This window comes from Podarcis liolepis (assembly GCF_965112155.1).
Source record: "Podarcis liolepis genome assembly, chromosome: 8".
NCBI lineage: Eukaryota > Metazoa > Chordata > Lepidosauria > Squamata > Lacertidae > Podarcis > Podarcis liolepis.
This window is the reverse complement of record NC_139560.1, coordinates 8,268,479-8,285,441: the sequence shown is the minus strand read 5'-3', so window position 1 is coordinate 8,285,441 and position 16,963 is coordinate 8,268,479. Positions and strand designations below refer to the sequence as shown.

General features: G+C 43.5%; 1 protein-coding gene and 1 long non-coding RNA gene across 5 annotated transcripts in view; one reads left to right on the top strand and one right to left on the bottom strand.

Moving 5' to 3' along the window:
• FAM135B (family with sequence similarity 135 member B) overlaps positions 1 to 16,963 on the bottom strand; it is a 140,687-nt gene that overhangs the window by 81,696 nt on the left and 42,028 nt on the right. The window contains exon 2 of the mRNA XM_083516510.1: positions 6,984 to 7,079. Within this exon, the coding sequence (XP_083372636.1) occupies positions 6,984 to 7,060 (77 nt within the window). The 5' untranslated portion in view covers positions 7,061 to 7,079. The remainder of the gene's footprint in view (positions 1 to 6,983; positions 7,080 to 16,963) is intronic.
• On the top strand, positions 1,572 to 16,651 carry LOC310713229. Of its 4 annotated transcripts, none has more exons than XR_014529118.1 (6): positions 1,572 to 2,259; positions 2,612 to 2,673; positions 2,855 to 3,035; positions 3,293 to 3,393; positions 6,968 to 7,090; positions 14,053 to 14,133. It is a non-coding gene; the product is annotated as an uncharacterized lncRNA (long non-coding RNA). The 4 variants fall into 4 exon arrangements; XR_014529119.1 differs by having other exon boundaries at positions 1,579 to 2,259; positions 2,609 to 2,673; positions 2,912 to 3,035; XR_014529120.1 differs by having other exon boundaries at positions 1,773 to 2,259; positions 2,912 to 3,035.

Sequence of the window (16,963 nt, the reverse complement as noted above, 5' to 3'; positions counted from 1 at the left end):
CTCTGAATACCAGTCTCTGGGAAATCCCAAAAGGAGAGTGCCATAGCACTCAGGTCTCGTTGACCTCTGGGCTCCTTTGGGAAGAAGGGCTGGGTAGGAATTTAATAAATCCGGTTGGTCACTGTGAGAAAGCCTCTCCTCCTTACAGAGGGGAGGAGTTGTGAGCAGGAGCTGTTTCCTGCATTGGAAGGGGGCGTTCCAGCCCCTGCCCAGCTGGCCTGGCTGCCGGGCCACGCCCCCAGGTAGCCAACCAATCAGGTGGAAGCTTGGGGGCGGGGTTTTGCCGCTCAAACGTGGCCGCGGCAGCACTTCCCTTTCATTCCTCTGCTGGTTTTCATCGGATCACCCACCCACCCTCCCTTTAGTTCATTGCTAGGTTCTTGACATTGTGGTTGGTCACCTTGGTTGTCCAAGGGGCCTGGTAGGAATTTTTATCCAACTGGCAAATTGGCACCGGCCACTTGGTTTTTCGCCTACCTCGTAGCAAATCATCACAACTTTTAGGTATTGGCGGTTAGGCATTGGAATATGTTTGTGTATTGGAGGGCAGGGTGTGACCATCGCCTACCCCTCCACTTTATGGGTATTCCGCTAAAGGAATCCGGAGGTCATGGATCCGGTCCGACGCCCTTGCTGGTGGCTAGGGCCATGGCACAACCCCCGGTGACATCAGGGGGAGCTTTCAGTTGTATTTGCATCAACAGGCTCCTCCCACTGGTGGTTAACCCTTGTTAGACTCACCCCTCCCTGAGGGGGTGGAGTCACACTCTGTTGTTTTATCCAATACCTAAGCCAATACCTCTCAGATGCTGTAATCAATAAAGTTGTGGCCTTTTTTAGCCACTTAACCTAATATACTGTGTCCATGTGTCTTTCTTATCCCCAAGCTGGTGGCGGGTCCCTTCATTACCTACCCAGGCAAAAAACATTCTCTATAACCAGGCCTTGAACTGATTAAATAGTCTACGGCCTTTTAATGTGTTTGCAGAAGGGGGGGTTATTGGTTCGTTTCTGTTTGATTGTATATTTTGTCTTCTCAGTTTGTGTTTTTATGTTGTGGAGCACCCTGTGATCTTTGGATGAAGGGCTTTATATAAATTTAATAAATAACAATAAATAACTCTCAAACCAGTTAGAAGCTAGAAGCTCTGAGCAAAAGATTCAGTTAGTTTTGGGGAATATAGGAAATTCTGTTCTCAACATAAGAATTCAGCAATATAGGTGAGATCTAGAGCTCAGTTATGTTGTTGTTGTTGTTTAGTCATTTAGTCATGTCCAACTCTTCGTGACCCCATGGACCAGAGCACGCCAGGCACTCCTGTCTTCCACTGCCTCCCGCAGTTTGGTCAAAATCATGTTGGTAGCTTCGAGAACACTATCCAACCATCTCGTCCTCTGTCGTCCCCTTCTCCTTATGCCTTCAATCTTTCCCAGCATCAGGGTCCTTTTCCAGGGAGTCTTCTCTTCTCATGAGGTGGCCAAAGTCTTGGAGCCTCAGCTTCAGGATCTTTCCTTCCAGTTAGCACTCAGGGCTGATTTCCTTCAGAATGGATAGGTTTGATCTTCTTGCAGTCCATGGGACTCTCAAGAGTCTCCTCCAGCACCATAATTCAAAAGCATCAATTCTTCGGAAATCAGCCTTTATATTTCTTATTAAAAGCCCAATTGCTATTTGAAATCTCCTTAAGGGTATTGTTGGAATTCACCCAAGTTTACCTGTTGTTCTGACCAGAATGCTGGCAATTGTGCAAGCCAAAGCTATTTTTCTCCCTTCCACGCAAGCAGAGTAAACACTTCAAAGGTACATTTAGTGCCGACAATAAATGCCAGACTGACAGCCGAGGAGACTGACGACGTCTGTTGCACCATGTGATAGATGCCTCTCTGAGAGAGGCGTTCCAACATTCCTTTGCCAACATGACTCAATTGTGATTTACAGAAAGCCTTTCTGTGACGGATGGAGGGAGTTGGCCCTCTGTGAGGTTTGCTTCAAGAACTCTGCTCCTATTCCAAACTGCACAGCAAACTTCAACAGATGCTCCTTGCACTGGGATGCCCCAAGATGGGTTCTAAATTAGTCCTTGTGGTGCACAGAATAGGGATGGGGGGAGAATTTGATCCCTTTTTCTTTTAAAGGTGAACTTACCTAATTCACACTTCCTGAAACAACAAGCAAATTGAAAAACAAGGCATCCTTCAAAATTGGCATGTGTCTGGATTTTGCAATGCAGATCCCCAGCTAAAAATACATATACTAAGGTACAGTTTGCCTATATATGCATGTATCAGTGAAAATATGACAGAAAATGATTTTATTAGGGAAATTGTTTTGCAAAAAATGGGTACGATAGGCAAAATTGTGTCTAAGAATGTGCATGCTAGGAGAAATTTGGGGACAAAAATGCTGACAAATTCTCATGAGAACTTTCTTTCTTAATTGCAAACTAATGTGGAGAACTCAAGACTGGGGAAATGAGGAAATGAGAGAAACCAAAACTGAATCTAAACACAGCAGCTTCCTCTTGCAATGGACTCCAACACCCTTCTTTATATCAATGCTCAGATGTTGGAAATGCACTTCCAAAAATCAATTTATCTTTTTCAAAAGCAGCATAAACTGAAAACAAGACAAAGAGAGATGCTATAAAGGAGAAATCTGATTGAATAAAACAGGTGAGTATCATATAATGTAGCAAGCAGCGTTGTTGAGACTGTGTCCCCAGGGACTCCAGTTCTCCCAAGTTGCCAGATTATGGTACCACTTAGCAATTATTATATAATTGTTCCTCTGGAGGGAAGAGCAGAGGATTCCTTGCATTCACTGAGAGCTGGTAACAGTTGGATTCTGCTGCAGATTTCTCGTATCACCCCAGCACCGTAAAGCAGCAAATGGGAATCTGTGCCCCTCCAGATGTTGTTGGAATCCAACTCCCATCATCCCTAAGTGCAGATGTTAAGAAGACATCATTCTCCATTCCACCCTGTAGTCATCACATGGAGCACCGCTTCCGTTCCACTGCAATTCCACCCCCAAAGTAAGTTTTTTATCTCCCTGTCTGCTGCAGTGAAATTAATTTACGTAAATTACACTATTATTATGTTATCCCACCCCACTGATTTCATTTAAAGGCAAATGAAACACACCACAATTTTTTGGGGGGGTGGAGATTATCAATTACATATCATTTTCAGACTGAAAGTATCAACAGTGATTATTATTCATAACTGCTGCATTGACTGCCGTTCCAGACATCAATTTTTGCTCCCATTTCTATTTCTTTGGCATTCCTAGTCCCAGCCACCATGACCAATGGTGAGGGATGATGGTAGGAGTCGACCAAGAGTATCTTGAGGACCTTAGCTTCCCTACCCTTCCTCTACAGTGTAGATACTGTAAGCTTTCTTATACAATGTTGACATTATTAGTGCGAGATGCATGATCTCTGCTATCTCAAATTGTGTGTTTTTTTCTTAATCCTGCTCAGTAGCTATTCTTGGCTGGGGAGGGGGTGGCGCTATGCTTGGCTTGGTGGCTCACCATGAGGGCACCACAATTCAAGAAGGACACTGACAAACTGGAACGTGTCTAGAGGAGGGCAACCAAAATGGTCAAAGGCCTGGAAACGATGCCTTATGAGGAACGGCTAAGGGAGCTGGGCATGTTTAGCCTGGAGAAGAGGAGGTTAAGGGGTGATATGATAGCCATGTTCAAATATATAAAAGGATGTCACATAGAGGAGGGAGAAAGGTTGTTTTCTGCTGCTCCAGAGAAGCAGACACGGAGCAATGGATCCAAACTACAAGAAAGAAGATTCCACCTAAACATAAGGAAGAACTTCCTGACAGTAAGAGCTGTTTGACAGTGGAATTTGCTGCCAAGGAGTGTGGTGGAGTCTCCTTCTTTGGAGGTCTTTAAGCAGAGGCTTGACAACCATATTTCAGGAGTGCTTTGATGGTGTTTCCTGCTTGGCAGGGGGTTGGACTCGATGGCCCTTGTGGTCTCTTCCAACTCTATGATTCTATGATTCTATGATTCTATGAGTTGTACACCATTTAATAGCATCTCCTTTTGGGGTAAAGAAACCATGCATCATATCATGCAGATATTTTTTGCTGACTGGTAAAATGCTCTGAGCATGATAATCTCAAGAGTATACATTTCCTGTCCCCAACGTTATTACTATTGTTCTTGTTGCCTGACAGCAACTATCTTCCGCTATGGTTACATTTCCAATTCTATTAGAAGCCAACATCCTGCTTGTTTGTGGACATCATCATCAAATACATTATGCACAGAGAGATGATTATGCTACAGTGTAAGACATGATTCATTTTTGCGAGCTTTTGCTATCAGAGGTGGTGGGGTGGAATGCAATTGCTCTGCCAAGGAATAAAGACATACATCTTGCCCGCAGATTAATGGATATATATTGAACACCAAAATTGGATGTAGACTGATGAAAGGATTGACTTGCATTTAATCACCTAGTGCCTTAGCAGCGAGCTCTTTTAGTAATTAAAGTGCTCTGTTTTCCCCTCTAAAGTGTTACACATTTCAACTCCAGAACAAAAAGCCATTAAAAAAGACATCCCCCCCCCCCAAAAAAAACCCTTCAGTGTCAAGGATATTTTTGAATTTTTTTACTAGTGTGATCTTTTTCTCCCTTACTTCAGCATTTCTTCCATATTTGAGCCAAACAGGAACCTTCAAATCCACTTTAACTGATATACGGGGGAAAGCCATAACCATTTTGCCTTGCATTCAGAATGCCCAAGACCCAATCCTGCTTTGCTTTAAATTTACAAGATCCTCTTTAGGGTTCAGGAGATCCTGGACTAGGACACCGGAATGCCTCTGTAGACAACCAAAGTCCAAAACAACCTTCCTCGATCTGTTGCTTTCCACTTGTTTTGGACTACAATTCCAATTCTCCATGACCACTGGCCAGGCTCTCTCACTCTGGCTGATGGCAGTTGCAGTCTGAAAGATCTGGAGAGCATGGCTTGACTAGATCAAGGATGCAGAGCCTCAGGCATGTGGGCCAAATTTAAACCTCTTTACCTGGCCTGCTGGACTCTTCTCATGCCACAACCTCTCTCCCCATACAATGCCCCTCACCGGTCCTGGTTCAGAACCTCTTTGAGTATTTTTGCCTGGTTAGAATCCATCCCTGAACTCTGATAATGACTCTTACTAGCCTGAATGAAGGATAGAGAAGGTGTGAATCTGTGTAGAAACTATCCTACCATGCAAAGGTACAATTTGGATTAGTTGTTCCACCTGCCACTGAAAGGAAGGTGTTCCTCAAGCTGGAATAGTTCCCCCAGGCCTGGGCTTGACAGACCAACGATCTAACATGATATAACACAGCTTTCTTGGTTCATAAATGCAATGGCAATTCTCTCAGGTCTTTGTGTTTTTTGCATTCTATAGATAGTTTATTTGGTCACTCTCCTAAGGCTCTGGAGGACCCAATTCTGGTCCTGTTTGTGGTCTTCTAATGGGCATCTTATCAGCCACTATGAGATGGGCCATTTGCCTGATCCAGCCAGCTCATCTTATGTATATTATTATGCTCTGAATTACAATATTCAAAACAAATTTAAATCAGTTCTATGATTCTATGATTGCTGGAACCTCCCACTCTTTCTCTCAGTTGCCTCTGCTTTCCATTTTTCTCCCCTCCAAACTATGCTACCTCTTTTTATGTTTACAAATATGCACACCAAATTTGTCAATTATTTTGAGTGGCATAAGAATAAGTTGGAGGGAATGAAGACCTGGCATAAGCAGGCAAATCAATTAATTGATCTCTGCTGAATCTGGATAATTCAGTTTCCAAGTTTATTAAAGAATGTCAGAAACTTTAAACTAATTTTGGTAGAGACTCAGCTGTCTCCACTGATTAAATCATAGGTGATGGGGGTGAATTTCAATGAGGAGAAGAAACCTTCAAATGTGCATTTCTTTCAAAATTTGCATTATATATGCTTGACCTTTAGGTCTCAGTATATCTCCACACACACACACACACACACACACACAATACTTACTTACTTACTTACTTTCAAAAAGACAATATATTTTGAACACGCCACTCCAAATTTTCCAGTGTCTGCTTTAGATTGTTGTAAACACTGATTGAGTATGCAAATTATTTCATGCATTTCCCCCCCCCTGAATGTCCTCCAAACAGGACAGGGTCATAAACAAGGGGTGAATCCTATTTCAGCCTTTGAAATATTGTATTGCAGTAATTGCATAAGGCTGCAATGCTATATATACACTTGGGATGAGCTTAAATCTGTCAATTTTAGTTCTTTTCAGTTTCTCATTTTCCCCAGTCTTAAATTCAGTTCTCCACATTTCCACCTCAGTATGTGATTTTATTTCATTTAACAAATCCTCATGAACATTCAGAAGCATTTTCCTAATATGCACATATCTATTTGCATGCAATTCTTTCTAATAAGCACATTTTTGCAAAACAATTTCCTCTTATATAATGCCTTTTGTGTGTTAGTTTCACTATTATATGCATTTAAACACATGTTTTACCCCAGTATATGCATTTGTATACAGTCACTTTAGCACCACAAAATTCAGACAAGTCTCCTAGGAAGAGGATTCCACAGGTGAGGTGGTATACTGAAAAGGTCCACTCAACATCTGGTGCCTTCCAGATATTTTGGACTACAATTCCCATCATAATCTGCCAAGATGGTCAATGGTCAGAGATGATGGGAGCTGTAGTTCAAAATATCTAGAGGACACCAGGCTGTCAAACGATGATCCAATTCAACTTTTCCCATGGTCAGCCAGAAGTCCACAACTCAGGCATGAGCATGATGCCCATGGCTTGTTTCTCTGAAGCAACTGGTAAGAAGAGGGACTTTCCCTCATAACATGGGCATCTGATTCACTTCAAAGCACCTGTGCCTTTCTTATGCACGAATACGTTTACAGAAGTCTATTGACTCACCCTCTCTGGAAGAGATCCACATTATGGAATTTGTGCAGCTCCACAGAAAAGTCAACAGTTCCCTGAACCTCCGACATGATGTTTTCAGGTCATCACCTAAAGAGCAGGTGAGAAAGGGAGAAGCCAGTTGAGCAGATGGGAAAAGATGGAGATGGACAGCAGAAGTTTATCAAAAGCTAATAATAATAATAATAATAATAATAATAATAATAATAATAATAATAAAAAATAATTAAATTTTTATTTATATCCCGCCCTCCCCAGCCGAAGCCGGGCTCAGGGCGGCTAACAACAATAAAATAATACAACATTCTAAAATCATTTCATTATACAATTAATTCAAATCAAATTAATGGCAACCATTGGGCTAGAGTTCTGTGAAGATTGCCAGAGGAGGGAGTCAGGCTGTGCCCTGGCCAAAGGCTTGGTGGAACAGCTCTGTCTTTCAGGCCCTGCGGAAAGATGTCAAGTCCTGCAGGGCCCTAATCTCTTGGGGCAAAGCCTTCCACCAGATTGGAGCCACAGCCGAAAAAGCCCTGGCTCTGGTTGAGGCCAGCCTGACCTCTCTGTGGCCTGGGACCTCCAAGATGCTTTTGTTTGAAGACCGCAAGGTCCTCTGTGGGACATACCAGGAGAGGTGGTCCCGTAGGTACGAGGGTCCTAGGCCATATAGGGCTTTAAAGGTTAAAACCAGCACCTTAAAAATGGGCCTTACGGCCAGGAAAAGCCTGCTGAAGGTAGATCAAATCACCTGCACAAGCAATATTGAATGCATCCCCTTCACACATTGTGCAGCTTTGCATTTCATGTATTTAAAGGTGGGCATGGGGGAAGCAAATGGAAAACACACCAGCCTTGTGCAGAGGTTCAGCTGAGTGGTGATCTGATCCACCTAAGCTGTAATCAAACATGGCGAATCTGCTACTCACCTGGTGTGGCCTTGTGGCCCCCTGTGGGTCTGACCTATGCTTGAAGACCCATGCTTTAAAACATCAATAGAATTGTAGAGTTGGAAGGGACCCCGAGAGTATCTAGTACAACCCTCTGCCATGCAAGAACCACAGCTCAAAAATCCCTGACCTTTGTTTGAAAGCCTCTAATGATAAGTATTGGGGACGCGGGTGGCACTGTGGGTTAAACCGCAGAGCCTAGGACTTGCAGATCAGAAGGTCGGGGGTTTGAATCCCCGCAATGGGGTGAGCTCCCGTTGCTCAGTCCCAGCTCCTGCCAACCTAGCAGTTCGAAAGCACCTCAAAGTGCAAGTAGATCAATAGGTACCACTCCGGTGGGAAGGTAAAATGTGTTTCTATGCGCTGCTCTGGTTCGCCACATGACCTGGAAGCTGTATGCCAGCTCCCTCGGCCAATAAAGTGAGGTGAGTGCCGCAACCCCAGAGTCAGTCATGACGGGACCTAATGGTCAGGGGTCCCTTTACCTTTACCTAATGAGAAATATTAAACTCCTAAAAACCACATCAAAAGGGATAGATACATGGTAGATGCCCTGTGTGTGTGGTTTGTCCCAGTCACCAAGCATTAGTGAGATCAAATGATGGTATGTGCAAGCCTTGCAAATCCCACAGACACATGACAAGAACCAGAGAACGAAACGAGAAACATACAGTATCGTTTGCATTAAGGACACCACCATATACATTACAAGCAACAAAGAGCAAACCTGTTTACTGACCTGACTGCTGATCAATCTTCCCAGTGTTATTCTTCAGAAAAAAATATAACCCAGCCTCACTATTTTGATAACACTTGCCTGCTTCTGTTACCAAATCCTTTCCCAAATCATCATCATCATCATCATCATCAGGGGCAATGCCGCAGCAAAACAAAACACCCCATGGAACGAGACCATGGCTCAAAAACAGGAGAGCGAGAGAAAGAATTTGCTGTCTTGCTTAGAAAATTTGCAAGGCTTCATAATATATTAGTCAGGCACTGCGTTGCATTAGGTTTCCAGCTACGAAGCTGGGATTTGTTTGCCGGTGGAAAAATAATAATAGAACCTTTAGAAAGAAAGAAGAAAAGCCGTCCCCCTCTCTGTTATGCTTATGAAATATTGTCCCACAGAACGGAATATTTCTCACTCTTTCTCCCTCGCTCTCCCACTAGCACAAAAATCAATGAAGTCAGATTCGGAGAGGACCAAAATAATGATATGCTGCTTCAGAAATAAAGGGCAACTGTGAGTCATGAGCAAAGACATGCTCGCTTACAATAAAGTGTTTGAAAAAGTGAGCTGAGCAGAGAGATAAGGCATGTTATTTATTTATTTCGTACACACAGAGGCAGTTCTCAAGCATGAACTTCCACAGCCCAGCAGCTTGGGCTTTTCCCTTTCTGGAAGTTATTTGTGGCTCATAGGTAAAGGGACCCCTGACAATTAAGTCCAGTCGCAAATGACTCTGGGGTTGCGGCGCTCATCTCGCTTTAAAGGCTTCCACAGTTTTCCTGGGTCATGTGGCCAGCATGACTAAGCCCCTTTTGGCGAAACCAGAGCAGCGCACAGAAATGCCATTTACCTTCCCGCCAGAGCGGTACCTATTTATCTACTTGCACTGCATGCTTTCGAACTGATAGGTTTGCAGGATCTGGGACTGAACAACAGGAGCTCACCCCGTCACGGGGATTCGAACCACCAACCTTTCGATCGGCAAGCCCAAGTGGCACAGTGGTTTAACCCACAGCGCCACCCATGTCCCTTGTGGCTCATAGCTGCTGATAAATCCAAAGTAGAATATCCACGGTCAATGGCAATATACCATCAGATGTTAAATATTGGAGGGAATAGGCTGCTGTTTTTTTGACTGCTCCAGCATTTCTCCAATGAAAACAGGTATGTCATATTCAATAATAATAATAATAATACCCCGCCCATAATACCAGCCACTCTGGGCAGCTTCCAGCATATATTACAACATAATAAAACATTAAACATTAAAAAAGCTTCCCTATACAGGGCTTCCTTCAGATGTCTTCTAAAAGCTGCATAGTTACTTCCCTCCTTGGCTTAGGGGTCACATGACTCCATACCCTCCAACATTTCTTTGATGAAAATAGGGACACCCTAAGGGAGGTGGGACCTAAGGGAGTATGTGGACCGAGAACTCCCAGAAGTGCAAGCTGGATTTAGAAGAGGCAGAGGAACCACAGACCAAATTGCAAACATGCGCTGGATTATGGAGAAAGCTAGAGCGTTCCAGAAAGACATCTACTTCTGCTTCATTGACTATGCAAAAGCCTTTGACTATGTCAACCACAGCAAACTATGGCAAGTTCTTAAAGAAATGGGAGTGCCTGATCACCTCATCTGTCTCCTGAGAAATCTCTATGTGGGACAAGAAGCTACAGTTAGAACTGGATATGGAACAACTGATATTGTCTCCCTGCTTATTTAACTTCTATGCAGAATTCATCATGCGAAAGGCTGGGCTGGATGAATCCCTAGCCGGAATTAAGATCGCCGGAAGAAATATCAACAACCTCAGATATACAGATGACACAACCTTGATGGCAGAAAGTGAGGAGGAATTAAAGAACCTTTTAATGAGGGTGAAAGAGGAGAGTGCAAAATATGGACTGAAGCTCAACATAAAAAAAACAAAGATCATGGCAACTGATCCCATCACCTCCTGGCAAATAGAAGGGGAAGAAATGGAGGCAGTGAGAGATTTTACTTTCTTGGGCTCCATGAATTATGGTGCTGGAGGAGACTCTTGAGAGTCCCATGGACTGCAAGAAGATCAAACCTATCCATTCTTAAGGAAATCAGCCCTGAGTGCTCACTGGAAGGACTGATTGTGAAGCTGAGGCTCCAATACTTTGGCCACCTCATGAGAAGAGAAGACTCCCTGGGAAAGACCCTGATGTTGGGGAAGATTGAAGGCATAAGGAGAAGGGGACGACAGAGGACGAGATGGTTGGATAGTGTTCTCGAAGCTACCAGCATGAGTTTGAGCAGACTGCGGGAGGCAGTGGAAGACAGAAGTGCCTGGTGTGCTCTGGTCCATGGGGTCACGAAGAGTCGGACACGACTAAACGACGAAACAACAACAAGGGAGGTGGGTGGCACTGTTGTCTAAACCACTGAGGTCGGCAGTTCAAATCCCCGCAATGAGGTGCGCTCCCGTTGCTTGGTCCCAGCTCCTGCCAACCTAATGGTTCGGAAGCTCACCAAAAAGTGCAAGTAGATAAATAGGTACTGCTCTGGCGGGAAGGTAAACTGTGTTTCCATGTGCTGCTCTGTTGTCAGTGTTCAGTAACGCCAGAAGCGGCTTAGTCATGCTGGCCACATGACCCAGAAAAACTGTCTGCGGAGTGGACAAACACCAACTCCCTTGGCCTGTAAAGCGAGATGAGCGCCACAACCCTAGAGTCATTTCCAACTGGACTTAACTGTCAGGGGTACCTTTACCTTTACCTTTAAGGAAAAGCAAGACATTCCAGGATCAATTCAGAAAGCGGGACAACTTCTATAAATCCAGGACTGTCCCTGGGAAATGGGGACACCTGGAGGGTCTGGTATCTGCACCCAATAAAGTCACTGTATTCTGCATAATGGTCGAACTGGTCCAGACCTGCAGCTCGATGGCAGAGGAAAGGTGGAGCATGAAAGTGTACAATAAATCCAATAAACAACCTTTACATGTTGCCTTTTGCAAGCTAACTGGCCGCTGATTTGGGTCTCACCCTGCCAAGACCAGAATCCAATTTTCATTGAAAGAAATGCAAAGCCACAGCTGGATGTAAGCAATTTACCACTTTTATTGCTCATAAGATGCTGTGGAACCTGGCTGATCCCTGTGCCGGTGGCTTATTTTTAGCTCAAGCAATCACCGGGGTTAGCAAACATTTATTTCACCCTATTGTTGAGCTGCTCATTTTCTGTTCTCCATCGGAAGAAGGCAAGGCCTGCATGACATGAGTAATTTCTTTAACTCCGAACTATGATTAATGTTTCCCCAGGTTCCAGAATACTGCAAGGCTTTCCACAGCTGAGAGATCTTGAATAGGGAGATCAAAAATGCTAAGGGCTTTAGACAATTCCTCTTTCTACAGTTTGGGCAGTGTTGGCGGTGTAGATAGTGAACTGCCACCAAAGAGATCCTAGGTTCTTGTGGATAGTGGCAGAGTTCCTGACCAGCCAAAACTATACTGTGCTTCTATCATGACACCAAGCTGGGAAGGGTAGCTAATGCCACAGAAGACAGAATCAGAATTCAAAATGACCTTAACCTAACAAAATGAATTTCAACAGGGACAAATGTAAGGTTCTGTACTTAGGCAGGAAGAACCAGATGCACAAATATAGGATGGGGGGCACCTGGCTTACTAGTAGTACATGTGAAAAGGAACTAGGGATCTTGGTGGACCACAAGCTTAACATGAGTCAACAGCGTGATGCAGCAGCAAAACAAGCTAATGCTATTCTAGGCTGCATCAACTGAAGTATAGTGTTCAGATCAAGGGAAGCAATGGTGCCACTCTTTTCTGCTTTGGTGAGACTACATCTGGAATACTGTGTCCAATTCTGGGAACCTCAGTTTAAGAAGGATATTGACAAGCTGGAATGTGTGCAGAGCAGGGCAACCAAGATGATCAAGGGACTGGAAACTAAGCCTTAAGAGGTGGGCTTGAAGGAGCTGTGTATGTTTAGCCTGGAAAAGAGGAGACTGAGAGGAGCTTTGATAGCTATCTTAAGGGCTGTCACATGGAAGAGGGAACATACTTGTTTTCTCCTGCTTTGGTAGAACTGGAACTAATGGCTTCAAGATTCTATATCAACACAAGAGGGAACTCCTTGTAAGATCCTTCTCTGATATTGCTGAAGGTGATCTATTCATTTTTTTTTTTTAAAAAAGATATTTATAGGAAAAAGAATTTTTAAAATCACAAAGAAACAAAAAGAACAAAATTACAGGGGGGGGGAGACAAAAACACAGATAAAAAATAAAAAATAAAACCATCATTTTCAAATTCTCCACTTTCTTTACCTTCTTTCCACGACCTCCTCCCCCTCCCATCTCTTGTATCTTGATTGATAATTGTCACAGCAAATCCTTCCCATAATTCATAATATTATATCAATACATAACCTTACTCTATTTTCATCCTATCTTATATAAAACCTTAAAACTTAAAATTTAAATCTTATTTTTATCAGCTTCTCATAACCGTTACCTTTTTACCTAATTCTTTAAACATTCTTATAAGAGCCTAGTAATTTCATTTCAGCATTTTTGCAACTTTCATAAAAACATTTCTAACAATATAAAAACAAAAAGAGAATAAAAACAATCCAATCTTCTTCCAGCGTCCCCTCCCCCCGGTCCCGGGGTTATCAGTCCTTTTTGTCCCATTATTCTAGCCCATTTAACCTGGTGATCTTATATCCGATGAAGGTGATCTATTCAGTACAGTAACACTTCTACTAATGAGGATGCAGTCCACACTCTTGTTTAGTTATTTAGTACATTTATATGCCACCTTTTATTTTCTCAAGGAGCTCAAGGTGGTGTACATGGTTCTACCCCTCCCCATTTCATCCTCACAGCAACCCTGTGAGGTGGGCTAGGCTGACAGATGGCGATTGGTGCAAGGTCACCCAATGAACTTCAAGGCTGAGTAGGGATTCGAACCCTGGTCTCGAAGGTCATGATGGTCCAATGCCCCAACCATTATGCCATGTGTGGGTAGGGACTGTCTTGTTTTGATTATCTGCAAGTTGGTCTGGCAGCCTTTATGGCTGAAGATTGAGGTACAAATGCTCTAAATTACAAACAACCAAACAAGAACAGAGCAGGAAGAGCAAACAGTCAATTGCACATTGTAAATTTCCAGGGGGATATTTACAGAGGCCTTTTACAGGTGGCATAGGAAGCAGAGACAGACAAACTTTCACCCACTGACATTAGCTGTGGGTAGCTGTTTCTTTCTATATCCTATCCCGTTTCCCCTAATACAGTCCATTTTTAAATGTTATTTCCATTAGTATATGCATTCCTATATACACTTTATTCTAATATATGCATTTCTTGGTATGCATTATTTGTCTGCAGAACTGCATCGCAAAATTCATTTCGAAGGATGGCAGCGTTCCTGTTCTCATACCGTTTTGGAAATTGCAAACCAGGTAGGTTCGCCTTTATGGGCAAAATGAAATTGACTTCTCCCCCACCCCTGGAGCTGGTAATAATAGCTGCACTCCCAACAGCAGTCAACCTCCCTTTCCCCTTCGTTAAATTTTGCAGTTCCCCCTGCTTCACCAAGACAGGTAGCAAAACATTATTTCAGCATGTTTCATTTTATCTGCTGCGCCATCTGTTTGTGGGGGGAAGGAGTTAGGAATAGTTTCAGGTAAAAGCACACTGGGGACTTGGTTATGGAGAAAATGAAATTGTGTTAGCTGGAACAGGTCCCGGGCTCTAGAGCTGGGATGTGCTGTGGTTAAATACACCAGGGTCTCTCTTCATTTCCATAGTGCAGTGATTAGGAGGCATAGGGGAGGTGAGTTATCATGTGCTCTCTAGGGCTGTATTCACATGGCATTTATTCAATTCCACTGGCATCCCCCTAACTGTTAATTTCAACATTATATTTGAGCTCTCACACAACATAAACACCACTATAGTTCCGAAACTATAGTGGAAGATAATGCATATTAAGCACTCATTTCTGTATTATTTGCAAAGAGCTGTTTTCTGGAAGCAAATAACATGGAAATGAGCACTAAACTTGTGCTATAAAGGTAAAAGGTAAAAGACAGTTAAGGCCAATCAAAGACGACTATGGGGTTACGGCGCACATCTCGCTTCAGACCGAGAGAGCTGACGTTTGTCCGAAACAGCTTTCCACGTCATGTGGCCAGCAGGACTAGACCGCTTTTGGCACAATAGAACACCGTGATGGAAATCAGAGCGCATGGAAATGTTGTTTACCTTCCCACCACAGCGGTATCTATTTATCTACTTGCACTGGTGTGCTTTCTAATTGCTAGGTTGGCAGGAGCTGGGACAGAGCAGGAGCTGGGACAGAGCAATGGGAGCTCACCCTGTTGTGGGGATTCAAACCACCAACCTTCTGATTGCCAAGCCCAAGAGGCTCAGTGGTTTAGACCACAGCGCCACCTGTGCTACAGAGCTGGAAGGCACCTCACAGTAATCTAGTCAAACTTCCTGCAATGCAACAACCACAGCTAAAGAATCTCTGGCAGATGGATTTTAAACCTTTGTTTAAAATTCTCCAATGAAGTTCCAGAAGTTGCTTTGACATCATACGAAAGCTCAAATATAATGTGGAATTTAATAGTTGGGGGAAAGTCATGAAAGCAGACTAAACTAAAGTCAAACTTATGGAATACGCAGAAATGGCAAAATTCATGGGAATACTCAGAGACAATGACAACAAAAACTTTTTAAAAACTGGGAACCGTACATGCTGTATTTACAGAAATACTGGAAAGAAATGGACTTACTAGCAGGGTTCGAGTAAACACTTTCAACTAAGAAAACAAGTATAAAGGTTATGAGAGAATAATATGGAAATTAATGAAATGTAAGATGTGATTTGAAGAAAATCTGGTTTAAGAATGATATGAATATAAGAGTATTTAGCTAAAAGATGAAAAGTAAGATAGAATAATTAAGCAGAAGTAGCAAATTGCTAGGGATGTGGGTGGTGCTGTGGGTTAAACCACACAGCCGAGGACTGTGGTCGGCGGTTCGAATCCCTGCAATGGGGTGAGCTCCCGTTGCTCGGTCCCTGCTCCTGCCAACCTAGCAATTCAAAAGCATGTAAAAGTGCAAGTAGATAAATAGGTACCACTCCGGCAGGAAGTAAATGGCGTTTCTGTGTGCTGCTCTGGTTCGCCAGAAGCAGCTTAGTCATGCTGGCCACATGACCGGAAGCTATACGCTGGCTCCCTCGGCCAATAAAGCGAGATGAGCGCCGCAACCCCAGAGTCAGCCATGACTGGACCTAATGGTCAGGGGTCCCTTTACCTTTACCTAGCAAATTGTTAAAGAACCAGAAGGGGAAGTTGAGGGAAGTCACAGGGTGGTGGTGGGGAGTTTTGTTTTGTTTTTTAAAAATATGATAAATGTGTTGAAGATTAAATTGTAAAATCAAATAAAAAATTTATAAAGAAAGCAGACTAAACTTCTCCTTGAATGCTAAGTGTTTTGGAGCTCTATCCAGAAGTGTTGACGCACAAATAGACAGAAGCTCTCCGTGACATAACGAAAGGACAGGAAGCGAAGGAGAAGTGAACCCAAATCATTTAGCAAAGCAGGGGAGGCTCCAAACTTGAAAGTGAATTGACCGCTACAAACAGCAGCACATTCCAACCTCCCAGCTGTAAGCACAAATGAAATGTTTCCCATGTAAGCAATCAATTTGCTTCGTGCACCACATCGGTAAACTGAAACAAACACGGACACCAGCAACCCTGGGAAGGAGGGATTTCCACAAGAATATCTATTTGCAGCAAAGCACAAAACCCATCATGAGGAACAGCATCTCTCTTGTGCCAGAAGTGACTCAAGCTTCTAGAGATAACAGCATTTTCTTATACATGGGCAAGTCGGATGCCCCCTGCATTGGACTAGATGAACCTTGGGTTCCTTCTATGATTCTATGAAAATACAAAGAATGGGATTAGAATTTGCTTCTGATGCACTTTTTGAAAGAAGTGCCAGCACCAAGGGTTGGCAACATTAAGCACCTGCTGAGGACTGAATCCTCAGGGACCAGGTCTAATCTCTGTGGAGCCTCCTTACTCTCCTGCTCCTCTCCTCTGAGAGCCAGTGTGGTGTAGTGGTTTAGAGTGGTAGACTCCTAATCTGGTGAACCAGGTTCGCTTCCTCGCTCCTCCACCTGCAGCTGCTGGGTGACCTTGGGCTAGTCACACTTCTCTGAAGTCTCTCAGCCTCACTCACCTCGCAGAGTGTTTGTTGTGGAGGAGGAAGGGAA